Source organism: Carica papaya, chromosome 6 (genome assembly GCF_054855325.1).
Source record: "Carica papaya isolate Zhongbai chromosome 6, ASM5485532v1, whole genome shotgun sequence".
NCBI lineage: Eukaryota > Viridiplantae > Streptophyta > Magnoliopsida > Brassicales > Caricaceae > Carica > Carica papaya.
Window position 1 is genome coordinate 34,289,427 of NC_142314.1, and position 14,347 is coordinate 34,303,773.

Here is a 14,347-nt window from a genome sequence, read left to right on the forward strand (position 1 = left end):
TTTCAGCTCTTCTTTTCTTTCTGAATACCCTTTTAAAATTTGCAACTTTTTACAAGAGAAACCCTTATTCAAGCATAAACTTTCTTTTAAATAATAGATTAACAATTTGTAAATCATAGTTCTCTTAGTGTAATGGTACCAAACGGCAGATGTATAAAGTTAGATATGTCAGTGAAGCAGAAGCTATGTGATTTTTTTTCATGTAATCTTCATATATCTTTCAGGAAGCAGAATAAAGCATAAAATTTGAAAAGAATATGTACAATTTGAAAAGCATAAAGCATAAAATTCAATTCTATCTCAGTTTCCGAATTGGCAGTGCTCGTCCAAAGAGCTTTTCCACCTCGTTTGCCTCCATTTTTAGTTCACTCAATAAATCTTTCTCTTCTTTACTTAGCTCCCTTAAGAAATATTCTTCATCTCGTTGAAACTCTTTAAATCCTTCTGCTAACCTCTGGAACAAGGTCATCTCAGTTTCCCCTACCTTCTCTACCTCTTCTTCAATTTGTTCAACTTCCCTTATTATGGTCTTCTCTCCTTCTTCTACCGTCTTCTCCAGTCTTTCTACAAGAGGAGGTTCTGGTCCACAAGTGTTATCAGTTCGGATGAACTTGTTAAAGTCTCGCCCAACACTTTTGGCTGCTCTTTCAAGTTCAGGTACAATGCTTTCTGGCAAAACCCTACTTCTTGTATATACAACTGCACCACCATAACCGTCCCATGCATCATTCCTGCCCCGATAGTATACAAATATGTAATCATCGTCTTTGTTCTCTACTTTGGATGATAGAATATACCTGCAAATTTCATCAAAATTCAAGGGTTTGACTTGCGATTCCAAGTGAACAAAATAAGCAGACAACTAGAAAAACTGTAAGTTTTAAGCTTTTTGGTTGAATGGTATGCTGGCTATTTTCCGTGACAAAAGGAAGGCTATAGCAACTAGAGACCCTAAGTTATCCTGAGTTCTAGTATCTGTAAAAGTTTCAAGCTTTTTGGTCAAATGTCTTGTTAGATCAATTCTCGGCCCAATCAAACACACATTTGCTGATGGATCACCAATCAGAATCTCGGTGATAGTTAAATAGATTGTGTTTCAAGACATGAACCAGAAAGACACAAAAGTGAGGGACATTTAATATAAAGCCAAAAAACAGGGGTTACTTGCGCGGATGGACAAAACTTGACTAGCATGGAAGATTTAACATCTGACTCATGTTGAAGAATGAAAATGAGTTACCAGAGCCAGAGTGGACTTGAAGAACAGGAGAACAAAGACTTTAGCTGGTCAGCCACATTACAGGGCTGCCAATTTGTTAGCAAGATGACTACATTCCGAATTCTGCAACATTTTTGTGGAAGTGAAAGAAAAATAATACCCACATTTGGGGGAAAAAGCTAAATGCATTTCTCAAGGAAGTATGTTGCTTTCCATTGCACAAATGCTACAACTGGTATAAAATTTTTCTTCGGAGCTTACATCACGCAAACTGATTATGTTTGACTGTAGACAGAACAATATTCTGAGAAAGCACAAAGGCTAGCGATTTATCACTAAAAACTTTTATGTCAAGATTTTCTTGTTTTGCATCAGAATTACCAGATTCATAAAAGTTATCTCAAATCCTGTAATATGGAGAGTAGTTTTCACCATCAATAAGGGAATCAGAATAATCCAATTAGACTGTATACACTAGCTTTTTGGTCCATTCAACAAACATGAATTGAGGCATCAGAACTCATTATGTTGCCTGATTAAGTATCCAAAGAGCAAAATATATTCATAGTAATTACCTTGGTAGGTTTCATAAAAATGCTAAAAAAAATCTAGTGCGCAAACATGAGAAAGAGTTGCAGACTTGAGGGAAGTACCAATCATCTTGATAGTGAAGATACTCATTATCATGATTGTAGAGAATCCCAGGTTGGTTTGGGTCTTGCACAAATTTCTGCATAGTTGATCGAGTGAAAAATCCACTGTCTGGCATTCTTATTCTCCAAGACAAATTTCCCATGAGTTTGTTGGATTCTATATGAAATTCATGCAACTGGCAGTCAAAAGTATCAAAGGTGGGGTTCAAGCCGCTGGTTATAAACCACTTCCCGCTGAAATCTGCAATGTTAAAACTCTTAACAAGAACAGCAGGATCAGGTACAGGAAAATCCCCGGCATCAGATTTCTGAGGTACACATTTTTTTCTTGAGACTGCACATTCATTGAATTGATCAACAACATAGTTCTCAAAGAGGTCCCCACATTTAATCTGCAATAACTCTAAGAATATTAGTATAACCAGAATTTGGCTCCGTTGTTGATAATAGCTATACCCATTAGAATTCAGAACAAACCTGGCATTCTGTCTCATCAGGCCGATTATTACATGTTTGGAGGCAAGCAACATTTGCCGCACATGATGGATTAGCAATGCACTTAGCAAGCTCTACCCTGACAACAGTAGAAAGCTCCATACAGTTGAATGAAGGAGGATATAGCTTTTTGATATAGGCTACTCTATTAGTGATGTAGCATACCAGAATATGTTTTAAAACAAAAGAAAAAGAAGGGAAGATAACTCAATCTGCAATCATAGGTTATCATCAGCATGATCATAGAGTTGTTAGACACTAAATTTAATAAGACAATATTGGTAGGTTTTTATTCATAAGCAGTTTATAGAATAATGATGAATCCCTTCATGTATTTATAGGATGTCTACACACCCTAATATGACCAAAATCCTATATAAAACAACAAGAAGATAAGACACTACTAAAGGAATTAAACAAAAATACATAATAATACACTAATAAGACTCACTAGCAAGGCATTCCTATCCCTACGAGAATACAGCTTCCCAAATAACTTAGATGATCTTCAATCAATTAGACATGTTATGTAGGTATCCATTTTCTTATATAACCTGCACTGGGGAAACAAAATTGAGGATTGTTTCAGTTAAGAATACAATATCTTGATGGGAAAACAAAATGAATAACAACATTCCTAAAGATTTTTAAGTCAAAATTAATATTGAACTTCAGAACTAATGGTGAACTTGGGCATTTTTGGCTTACAAAGAGATATTGCCATGTGCTTCTGCATTTTATATTTCTCCAAAAGTTGATATATCAGCATAAAAAAAGTGGACACAAGGCAAAAGCCTAGGGACTTAGTTCAACGAAGCATCAAAAGAAGATTGAACATTACATATGAAGTATCATTTCTACTCATTAAAGATAATATAATTAAGAACTAAAGATGACCTTCAACTCAGAATTGTGAAGGGAAAGACCTGTCCTCAGATGGATGTAATTCATTCCCCTCCCACCTCCATCCTATCATATTTTAAATTCTCGCCATTGAATTAAGGTACATAAAAGCTTAAAGACTTTTTGAAGTATTCATGAATGAGCCTGGAAGTTGACCAATGTTCTCATCACTTGTTGCATTGAACACTATAGCTTACAGAAAATGCAACTAGAAGGAAACAGAAGAATCCAAAAAAGAAGCAAGCTGGATCAGGTAGGATTCTAAGCAGAAGCCTTGAAGATTACATTAAATTTAGTTTCTCAGAGCTTAAAAAACAGATTATTGAAACGAAAACTGCAATAGTAGCCAATCCACTTTCCCTTAAATTCTTGAACCGAGGCCTTTAGCAACAGTAAAAAGGTTTTTTTTTCTTTGCTCGGGAATCAGGATAAGAAGACGGTTACAACATTAGTTATAGTATTTCTACATATCAAGGAAGAGCAGAACTCCAGCTACAAAATCTGAGAAATTATAAAAGAAGATGGAATACCTGCATTCCTTTAATAAGCAGGCACAGGTTTTGAGAGCATCAACAGCCGCAGCTGATGGAATCATGACAAACACACAAGCCAAAACACCAGCAAGTTTCGCGGACTGTGACTGACTCCATCTTTTCAGTACAGTTGACACAGTTAATGCCAAATGTTCGAATTCACCTTTTTCCTTAATGACAAATAGAGAGGAAAATGAGAAAGAGAAAGTGATAATAATAGCATAAATAGTAAAAAGGAAGAAAACAATTTTACCTCAGTTCTTCTTGCATTCGTGCCATGCTTAGAAGAGGACTTCTTTATCCTGTCTGGCAGTCGATTCAAACATCTTAACTCCAATCCATAGTGACTTCTATAAGATTTTATCAATCGAGAGAACTTTGAATTTGTGGTACCATGCCAAAATCCTATCCCATGAAATTGAGTTACCCTCTCACTGCATCTTCCATAATTTATAGGTCTAGACCTTATACATGAACCTCCAACCCTTTCTTCATGCCACATACAAATAGAACATGTCGTCAATGCCATACTTCAATCTCTCAACTCCTAGATGCAATCTGAGAGTAATTCATGCATATCAACACATTTATTTAGTATATTCTTTTTCTTTTTCAAGGTTTTCACTTTCTGTAATTGGCATAACAAGAATTAAAGTGATCAAAATAATAGATTCCTTCATTTACAAATAATCAAGGATTCATTCACAAACTATTAGGCTTCATTTGCTCACAAATAGTCAAGGATTCATTCAGTACATAAAATTATTTTCTAGTTTTCATTTTTCAAATGCGTTTGTGTTTGTAAAATTATCAATCACAATCACAATCACAATCACAATCACAAATAAGAATGGTTTTCTAGAAAACATTGAGAATAACATTTTAAAATTTTTAACCCTCATCATTTTTTCCATTTATCATTTTCTTCATTGCAAACTAAACTATACGTTTTCTTGAACATACATTAAATTTAAAGAGTAAAAATTAAAACATGTTTCATGTATTGATATATTTCTACTTAACACAAACTACCCAACTAATAATTTACTGCGAGGACCAACAACCTCTATTACTTCCCCTTTCACTTCTCCCCTTCTAAACAGACCCTATGTGACCCCAAAAGCCCTTCTGGACACTGAAGGTGAATGCTTTTACAATTTCAGAAGTGAATACCTGATTGTCCTTAGCAATTGGTAAGAGTACATAACCTGGATTATGTTTCCACTAATGGGTATAATGTATCACCTAATTTCAAATCACTATAAAGGATAACAAAATATCAAATTGTCTGAGACTCTTGAACCTATATACAACCCAGATAAAAAGAATATGACTATCAACTTATCGGATAAAAAAACATTTCTCAGGCAGCAACTTTGTAATTTAAACAAGATATGAACTTCTCCCAATCGACACAACCACTAAGAAAACAATTATCTTCTTCCTAATTGCTTAGACATTTCTGCAAGTCACTCCATTTCTACAATCAAGACGTATAGAAGAAAATAAAGTGTTCAGAGAGAGAGAAAGAGAGGGAGAAAGTGATTACCTTGGTGTGGTATTAGTAATGCTGCTTTTCATGGCAGCTAAAAATACAGGCAGATTGCAGAGGAGACAATTACAAAGAGAAGAGGAAAGAGAAGAAGATCGCCAAGTTGCAGCCTCTTGGGCTTGGCTGCAGGTGAACCCGGATAAGAGATCGTGTGGAGACGAGACCGATTACGTAGTATGTCCACACTTCATCCTACCCTCATTTGTTCTAAATTCTTGTTTCGTGTGGGACACAAAAAAAGAAGGAATAAATTATATAAAAAGAAATTGTTTTTCATCATTATTTTAATCCAAATTTTATTTTTTAAATACTTTTATTTGGTTAATATTTGCAATTTTTAATTTAGTTTAACTTTTTTTGGATGTTATTCTTTTATTATTAGATAGACTTTAATGCATTATAGTTTTTCGGTTCATAAATATATAAATATAAACTATTGATAAAATTAGTTTTTACAAACATCGTCAAAGAAATAATCAAAACTATACGAAACCCAAACAAAATGTTATTGTGTGTAATTTTATTATGTTAAAAACACCTTAATCAAAATAGAATAAATTTTTCTTAAAAATAAAAAGATTTTCTTTATTTTAAAATTTTAAATTTAAGTTATTAATTATATGTGACCTGAGATTTTTCATAAAACTTAATAATTATATACTTTTTAATATAAATTTATAAGTTCTATTAAAATAATTTTGTTTTTTAATCAAATGATGAGATGCTGTGCTGTGATATTCCACAACATTACTAAAATTAATCTTGATAAATTAGTGAACTATTTATACACTTGACGATTTCTGTACTTATTATTTTCGCGTAAAAAGAATCTATCGCAAAAAAAATGTAAAAGAGGCTGAAGATGTAGCAATATGATTAAAGATATATTCATATATATAATTAATTTTATATAGATTACAACTGCAATGGAGTTAGTTCCTAAAAACAGCTTTGTTATACATAATTAATTATCTTTTACTGACCCATGGAGTCCTCAGCATGTTTAAAGAAGTAGCAAAAAATTATACTGATGATATTCTCAGAGAACCCTAGGTTAGAGGAAGCTAACTGTAAGAAGCAAGCTATTTAATAAGTATATCCAAATTCTAGTAGATGGTTATTAAGAAAAAACCATTTCTACAAATATAAAATTCTCTTATTGTATGTGAAAATTTTAAGTGGCTTGTGATCATATTCAGATTACTTTCATGGGCTAATCTTTCTTCGGTATCATCAGATAAGGACATGAAAGCAAGTTATCTTTTATTGAATCTAGTCTTTATCGTTATAGCCTTCTGCGTTCATGTATCTTCGCAAGGATTGAATTTTCTATATGGTTCTACTGGTATTTAACTTTTTTTTTTTACTTTTACTCCCTAATTTATAAATAATAGGTCTAATCATTTTCTATTGATATTTTTGTTATATAGATTGGATTTATAGTCAATATGTGATCTTTCAATTCTATATTAAAAGATATTTCATTGTTGAATTTCATATAAAAACTTTGTTGAAAAATATTTTAAGAGATAATCTAGTTCTATTTAATATTTTATTATAAAATGGAAGGAAGAATAAGGAGAGATTAATAAAAAAACTTAAAAGACACGTATTAATTATTATATTCATAACTTATATTTAACTTAATTTTCTAATAAGATAAATTTTTCAATAAATGCAACATGTGTTTTAGACTTCAATGCATACCCTTATAAGCCAGTTGGTAATAGCCTTCAAAACAACAAGAAAGTCCTTTACTTGAACAACATTCCCTTAACTCTTTGCTGTCAAAATGTTCTTACGACATTTTTGAAAAGCTTAGCGCTGCATGCGAATACTATAAATCATGGCAATATTTTCATAGAAGAAAATCTTTGGACAAACTATAGTGGCCCTTCTCGTAGGCAACGATATGCATCTGTGCCATTGTGTGGCCTGGATAATTTTTTCTATGGAGGTGGCAAGTGCTCAAAGCTCTCCTTGGACATACTTCGTTTGATGATGCCTGCAACACATCTTATGGTGCTGTATCATCTACAATCGAATCTATGCTCGAGGAGCTTAGAAGGCATGATGATGATAATGAGAAGGCAGTGTGTTGATTCGTTGTTGTTACTTTTATTGCAGCTATATTGTCAAATGATCGTATGCAACTGGTGATTTTTATAGGTGTTTATCTGCTTTAGATGTGATTGGTAAAGAAATTAGACTATATCAACACATGCTAATTGGGCAGATAGATAGATTGATACAATTTCTTTTTATATAAATTCTTATTCATGATTTTTTTTGTTTCTTGACAGAATCATGTTATTTCAAAGTAAAAAATGAGTATATGAAACTCTTAATTCTAGATTTCTTGAATATAATTATTTTGAATACTAATTGAAATTGTTTAGCTCTTCAGATTTCCTCGCAAAAGCACTATTGACAATGATTATTGCAACAATCACACTAATATTCATCTTTGTTCTAATAAAATACCTTGCAACGAATACAAACAAGAATAAGAACAAGAACAAGAGCAATATGAGAAGAAAAAGGCCTCTTAAAAATGTTGATGGCAAAGAGGTTACGTTTTCAGGCCCCTATAGATTCAGCAAGGACGAGATTGAAAATGCTATAAACCTTTAAAATGGAAGACAATACCTAGGATGAGAAAGTGGTGGGTAGGTTTATAAAGGTTACTTGCCTAGTGGGCGAGCTGTTGCCATCAAGCATATCGATAAAAGTAGCCCGTCTGATTCTTTTGTAAAGGAAGTTGAAGGTCTTTTCAAGATTCGACATCCTAACCTTGTTTGTCTATTCGATGTCTGCATCGAGGATGGAGAATAATATCTAGTTTATGAATATTGTGTTGCAGGAAATTTAGCTCAATATCTACAAGTAAAATTACTTTTTCACATCTCTTCATTATGTTAGATTCAAAAATATATTAGTTCCTGAATTAGTACTAATATATTGCATGTTTAAATTCAGGAAAAGACATTATTCTTACATGGGGAAGAAGGGTAAAACTCTTAAGAGATTGTGCACTTGCATTGAGATATCTCCATCATTATATAGATGGATATATAGTACACAGAGACATTAAGGTAATACAACTTAATTTCTAGCTTCATACAATTTGTTTATCCTTTAATGTTGACATTATATATGCATATGTGTATTTTATTTTGCAGCTTACTAATATCCTTTTGATTGAGAGCTTGGAAGCAAAACTCTCCGATTTTGGATTGGCAAGGATGCTTGGAATGGAAGAAAGTAAAGTATTCACATATGTGAGGGGTACCATAGGCTATATGGACCCAAAATACATGAACAATGCCAAGTTAACATGTGCTAGTGATATATATAGTTTTGGCATTATTATTTTGCATATTTTATCAGGACAACGAGTTATTGAGCTATATCTCGATGCCAGAAAGGTAATATTTTTTTTTATGAGTGTTTATAAGATCATGTTCATATGAAAATAACAGTGTACTGGTTTTGAGATTTAGGCAAAGGATGTGAGTATGGGAAGACGGCCACCTACTAACTTCGAAGATCCACGATTAAATGGAAATGTCAATAGGGCAGATTTTGAATCAATCTTGCACATTGCTTTTCTATGTATCGCAAAATCAAGCAAAGGTCGCCCCACCATCGATGTTGTCTTCGAGGAGATTGAGAAGGCTTGGAAGAACACAGTGACTGAAATGGTTTGTTTGCCAAGTTTTTTTTAGTTATCCCAACACACCCATAAACACCCACAAACAAATACATATACAACTCTATATAGCTGTTCAAAACATAGTGAATCACAGGGGATAACATGTGATTTTTTCCATTTCTTATGTTTGTAGAAAGGTTATGTGGAGATAAACTCGACAGAAACATCTATGGCCAAGTCTATGGAGGTGATTCCAGTTTGACACATCAAATTAAGCTATATCTTTTTATCGTTGATTCATACTCATATATAACTGTTAAGAGTGTTGTATCATCGAAACTAGTGATGAAATAGGTTACTTTGTGATGTTTATATTACTATAATCAAGTCTTTTTTCTACTTCATTCATTATGATCAAGTACAGATGAGGGTGTTCTTTTATTGGCACAATTAGAGAAAATAAGAGCTTGAGCTCTTAATCAGCATCCATTCTTTTTGGTTTATAAATTCAAATTTAGGAGTTTTAAGTTAAATTTTTTTTCTAAAAGGAAATTTACATTATCCTGCAGTTCTCAATCCAAATTTTTAAAAAACAGACTAAGAGACGTATCTAAATTATTCTTAATTTATGGGATAATGCCAAAAGATATTTTTTAAATAATGATTAAACTCCTTAAAAAATACTTAATTTTTTAGAAATTTTAATATACATAATAATTATAAGAATCACATAATAATTTCATGTATCTTAAGAGTCATGTTAATCTCAATTATTATTTCTAAATGTATTCTTAAAGTTTACATAACAAATTAAGTTATATACTATTAATATTTATTTTAAATTTTTGTATATTAATGATTTGAATTAGAAAGTTTATGTAAATCCCTTTTAATCTATTAGCCCAAAATAATATCTAAAGCCCAGCAGGGAACAGAGAAAAAGCCTGACCCATCTTATTCAAACGCTCGAACGACATCGTTTTAATACAACCGCAAAAAACGACATCGTTTTTATTATTGTTACCCTATAAATACCCAACACTTCGTCTTCCCCGCGCCACTTCATCCTCTGCGTAATATCATCCGATTTTCTCGACTCTCTGCCGCTTCCATTCTCATCTTTTCATACCTTTTGCGCCAGTAATATCCTCCGAGAATCTGTTAAAACAAAAATGAGGAAGAAAAATCTGTAAGTGATTTCATCCCTTTGGACTTCTTTTTCCGGTTATTGTTTTCTTGGAGTCGAAGGAGAACAGCGGAGGAGAATGTCTTCTTCAATTTCTCTTCTTTCACGTTCTGCAACATTCTCACCTCTGAAACGGGGTCGTGGGACTCACCAGAGAGTCCGACCCAGTTTTAGTCTCGGACCAAGAATTGGTCACGGCTTGGCTTTCTTCTTCTCTGCCGATAACCAGGCTCTCGGCAGCCCGGGTCAATTTCTCCCAGTTGACCAAGAACGAGAGAGAATCACCGATCAAGATTTCTGATTTCGACCGGCCTTCGGAAGGATTCAATCTGAAATCCGGGAATTTCGCCAGTTTTTGTAGTCGAACGATATGGGAATCTTGATTCTGTTCTTGAGTAGCTCGAGGTTGGAGAATCCGAAAGACATGATTCTCGCTGTTGATATTTACGTCTCTCCTTTTCTAAGGAGACCATGGACGTGGGGTTTCATACAAGGTTCCTTACCTTACGATTTTTTCTTCTCCCTTCTGCGATTTATTTTCTTAAGAAGAAACATTGAGTCTTTCTTTCATGAGAAGAAGATTAGTTTTATTTAATTTGATTTAACGTTTATAACGTCTTTTTCCTGCAAGAACTTCCAAAGAGTTCTTGATTTTCTATTCCTTTATGATTTATGCCCTAAAGTAGTAATAGTTTCAAGCTTCCAATTGCCCTAATATCTAATCTGTTATGCCTTTATCTTTACAGCAGCTCTGGTTCATTCTTCATATCTGACTCCTCCCAACCTGCCGCCGTTAAAAGACTGATCAGAGAAAGAACACTGAGGCAGCGGCCGTTGGCAACCAAGGCTGTAAAGCCCACCATTACTGTGAGTATTATCATCTCACTCCCTGAGTGTATGTTCGTTTGTATCGTAAGACAGTTTTCAATTTACAATTTTCATTTTTGCTTAAGGTTATTGGGTCTAGTTTAGCATTAAAATAATCATTTTTTAATTGCCCCATTCAGGACAAAACTCGAACTGTTAGTGTTCTTGATCGAAAAACGAAATGTCAAATGATTAGAGAATCTCGGGACTATTCTTTCCTGTTCGGCCTGGATTCTGAACTTCCTGCACCACCTGCAAAAAGGCCTAAAGTTGGTAAAGTTCGCTGCGAATTAAGTTACTTTGTGACTCTTTATATATAAGAATGCATCTGCTTTACTGTTCTTACGGTTTGTTCTCTAACAGCTTAAAATACTTTCTTTTTGGTACTTCATTCAGGTGATAATTTGTCTAAACAAGTACATACAAGCATTGAGCCCAAGTACATACATGCCATAAAAGATTCTGGTGTACACGATACTTTCAAGAAGAACTCAGCACCAAAGAATCAACCACCGTCGTTGAAAGATCTTCATGGCTCTCACGGGCACAAACCATCCATCCCAAGGCCAGCAGTTGCAAATAAGAATTTGGGACAAGAAGAATTTTATGGTGAATCGAATAAATTGAAAGCAATGGAAAATCAGTTGCAACAAGCAGTTGCAAATAAGAATTTTGGACAAGAAGAAGTTTATGCTGAATTGAATAAACTAAAAGCAGTGCAAAATCAGTTGCAGTCATCTTCAAGACACCGTGCTCCAGATGAAAAGAAAGCTTCTTTTTCATACTCACAACCTGGAGCGGAGCCTCAACTGGAGCAGCCGAAAAAGCCTCTGATAATCAGGATTAAGTTGCGTCCAAATCATCAAATTCTAAGTCGGTCTGGAGCACTTGGGCCAGAATTGCAGCAGCCTCCAACAGGGCAACGCATGGGCAAGCCGAAGATTATTAAAAGACAAGAGGTTAAGGTCAGCTCTTTATATCTCAAGTTTGAACATATAAATACACACAGACAAAAGAAATTTATGGTAATTTGGCTTAAGTTGCATTCGATCAATTCATTCCGAAGCATTTTTGCAAAATGCAGCCTACAACAGGGCATGGCATGGGAAAACCGAAACTTATTCAAAGACATGAGGTGAAACGCTTTTGTTCTCAAGTATAAGCATGTCATTGCACGTAGACAAAAGAAATCATCGGCAATCAGGCTTCAGTTGCGTCCCAATCAATTCATTCTAAAGCACATTTGAAAAATTGCAGGCTCCAACAAGGGAAGACATGGGGAAGCCGAAGCTTATTCAAAGACATGAGGTAAAACTCTTTATTTCTCAAGTTTGAACATGTAATCTCACGTAGACAAAAGAAAGCATCGGCAATCAGGCTTCAGCTGCGTCTCAATCAATTCATTCTGAAACACCTTTGAAAAATTGCAGGCTCCAACAGGCTATTGCATGGGGAGGCCGAAGCTTATTCAAAGACAAGAGGTGAAACTCTTTAGTTCTCAAGTATAAGAATGTAATTGCACGTAGACAAAAGAAATCATCGGCAATCAGGCTTCAGCTGCATCTCAATTGATTCATTCTGAAACACCTTTGAAAAACTGCAGGCTCCAACAAGGCATGGCATGGGGAAGCCGAATCTTATTCAAAGAGATGAGGTAAAACTCTTTATTTCTCAAGTATAAGCATGTAATTGGGCATATACAAAAGAAATCATCTTACAATCAAGCTTTAGCTGCAATCTCAATCTATTTATTCTGAAGCACTTTTCAAAAATTGCAGCTTCCTACAGGGCGTGGTATGGGGAAGCTGAAGCTTTTTCAAAGACATGAGGTGAAACTCTTTATCTCTCAAATATAAGCGCGTAATTGCATATAGACAAAATAAATATCTTGTAATTGGACTTAAGTTGTGTCCCAATATATTCACTTTGAAACACCTTTGTAAACATTATAGCTTCCTACACAGCTTGGCATGGGGAAGCCCAAGCTTATTCAAGGACATGAGGTGAAGCTCTTTATCTCTCGATGATAAGGATGTAAACGCACATAGTCCAAAGGAAAAAAAAAAAAAAAATTCTAATAGTTAGGCTTAAGTTGTTTCCAATCATTGTATTCATTCTAAAGCACATTTGCAGAATTTGCAGCCTCCAACCGGACAACGCATGGGAAAGCCGATAATTGTTCAAAAACATGAGGTAAACTTATATAATTCTCTCAAGTATAAGCATGTAAATGCACACAGGCACGATCTTTCGTTTTCTTTTTCATTTTGCATAGTGTGAAATTTTGGAACTTGGACACTTTCTGAGTTGTTTTCATTTGTGGTGGGTGCCAGCTTAAACGCCCTAGGCCTTCAATTGTTGATGAAGAGTATATCGAGTCTCAAATGAACTCAATTCTTCAAAAATTAGCTAGGTAAGACCTTTTGATTTTCATATTATCAATTTTTTTTTCCATTTTACATGGTTAAATGTTATTTTCCTATAATATTTTATTCAAAAAACACATATTTTCATGGCTGAATTATATATGGTTTATGCCAGAAATAGCTATATGAAAGCTGTTTACAACGATGGAGATATCGAATGCATGGTCTCCAGTTTTGAAGATATCCAGAAGGAGGAGGGGAGAAGGTATGGTAGTTTGCTTAATTCCAAATGTTTTCTGCCTTTTGTTTGCATTTGCTGAGATGTGTAATCTCATAAATTTTTGAATACTTTGTATTTACAGTGCAAAAATTGGCAGGAAGGAGGCTAAATTCGAGTGACTTTGAATTGAAGAAGAATTCTGTGAGAAAGTTTGTAGCAGTGAAGACCCCCCCATACAAAAAAAAAAAAAAAAACAGAGAGAAAAAGGAAAGAGAGATTCTAAAGAAAAAGAAAAAGAAAAATGAGTGTATTGGGTGTATTTGGGATTTGGGAAGTGAGTTTTTAGATACTTATGGAATTATTGTGAACATAATGCTAGAAAAAGGAAAATATTTTTAAAGTGAAATATTGTAGATTCTGCGAATTATAGAGAACACTGTTATTCATAGTATAACTTTTGAAAACCAAGATTTGTAAGGGACATACTTGTACATTTATAATATTAATTTTTCGAGGTTGTTAATGTCAATATCGTAACTATAATCAAGTCAATTCAAATTTTTGTTTAAATAATATAAAAAAAAAAATTAGAATGTACCGGTTATACTTATAAAATTATAAATTATTACTTTAATATATTAAGAGTTTTATAAAGTACGTCTTTATCGAACTCGTATATAAATTAATACAATTTATGA

General features: G+C 33.8%; 2 protein-coding genes and 1 pseudogene across 9 annotated transcripts; 2 read left to right on the plus strand and 1 right to left on the minus strand.

Moving 5' to 3' along the window:
• Nucleotides 1-172: 172 nt before the first annotated feature.
• On the minus strand, nucleotides 173-5,558 carry NPQ1 (non-photochemical quenching 1). Its single transcript, XM_022042514.2, has 6 exons — nucleotides 5,353-5,558; nucleotides 4,057-4,361; nucleotides 3,801-3,973; nucleotides 2,350-2,446; nucleotides 1,873-2,264; nucleotides 173-797 (listed from the first exon to the last, which is right to left on the minus strand). The coding sequence occupies exons 2-6, from the start codon at nucleotides 4,330-4,332 to the stop codon at nucleotides 296-298; spliced, it is 1,440 nt and encodes a 479-aa protein (XP_021898206.1). The 5' UTR covers nucleotides 4,333-4,361; nucleotides 5,353-5,558; the 3' UTR covers nucleotides 173-295.
• On the plus strand, nucleotides 5,371-9,272 carry LOC148253569 (putative receptor-like protein kinase At2g42960; annotated as a pseudogene).
• Nucleotides 9,273-10,082: 810 nt separating this feature from the next.
• On the plus strand, nucleotides 10,083-14,178 carry LOC110814978 (uncharacterized). 8 transcript variants are annotated; one of them, XM_022042587.2, is made up of 14 exons: nucleotides 10,083-10,690; nucleotides 10,943-11,063; nucleotides 11,204-11,336; nucleotides 11,460-12,028; nucleotides 12,148-12,198; nucleotides 12,321-12,371; nucleotides 12,494-12,544; nucleotides 12,667-12,717; nucleotides 12,842-12,892; nucleotides 13,016-13,066; nucleotides 13,197-13,256; nucleotides 13,397-13,476; nucleotides 13,605-13,694; nucleotides 13,792-14,178. In XM_022042587.2, exons 1-14 carry the CDS (start codon nucleotides 10,668-10,670, stop codon nucleotides 13,826-13,828), a joined length of 1,419 nt encoding a protein of 472 aa, XP_021898279.1. In that variant the 5' UTR covers nucleotides 10,083-10,667; the 3' UTR covers nucleotides 13,829-14,178. The 8 variants fall into 8 exon arrangements, with proteins under 8 accessions (XP_021898279.1, XP_021898282.1, XP_088078050.1 ...); XM_022042590.2 differs by having other exon boundaries at nucleotides 13,807-14,178; XM_088221924.1 differs by having other exon boundaries at nucleotides 13,028-13,066.
• The last annotated feature ends 169 nt before the right edge of the window (nucleotides 14,179-14,347 follow it).

What these genes read in the sequence shown, in the direction of transcription:
- NPQ1 (XM_022042514.2), bottom strand. Translation starts at nt 4,332, where the DNA reads ATGGCATTGACGACATGTTCTATTTGTATGTGGCATGAAGAAAGGGTT. An exon ending in CGAATGCAAGAAGAACTGAG is followed by an intron (nt 3,974 to 4,056) that starts GTAAAATTGTTT and finishes TTTGTCATTAAG; the next exon opens with GAAAAAGGTGAATTCGAACA. An exon ending in CTGATGAGACAGAATGCCAG is followed by an intron (nt 2,265 to 2,349) that starts GTTTGTTCTGAA and finishes GAGTTATTGCAG; the next exon opens with ATTAAATGTGGGGACCTCTT.
- LOC110814978 (XM_022042587.2), top strand. Translation starts at nt 10,668, where the DNA reads ATGGACGTGGGGTTTCATACAAG. An exon ending in AACTTATTCAAAGACATGAG is followed by an intron (nt 12,199 to 12,320) that starts GTGAAACGCTTT and finishes GAAAAATTGCAG; the next exon opens with GCTCCAACAAGGGAAGACAT. An exon ending in AGCTTTTTCAAAGACATGAG is followed by an intron (nt 12,893 to 13,015) that starts GTGAAACTCTTT and finishes TAAACATTATAG; the next exon opens with CTTCCTACACAGCTTGGCAT.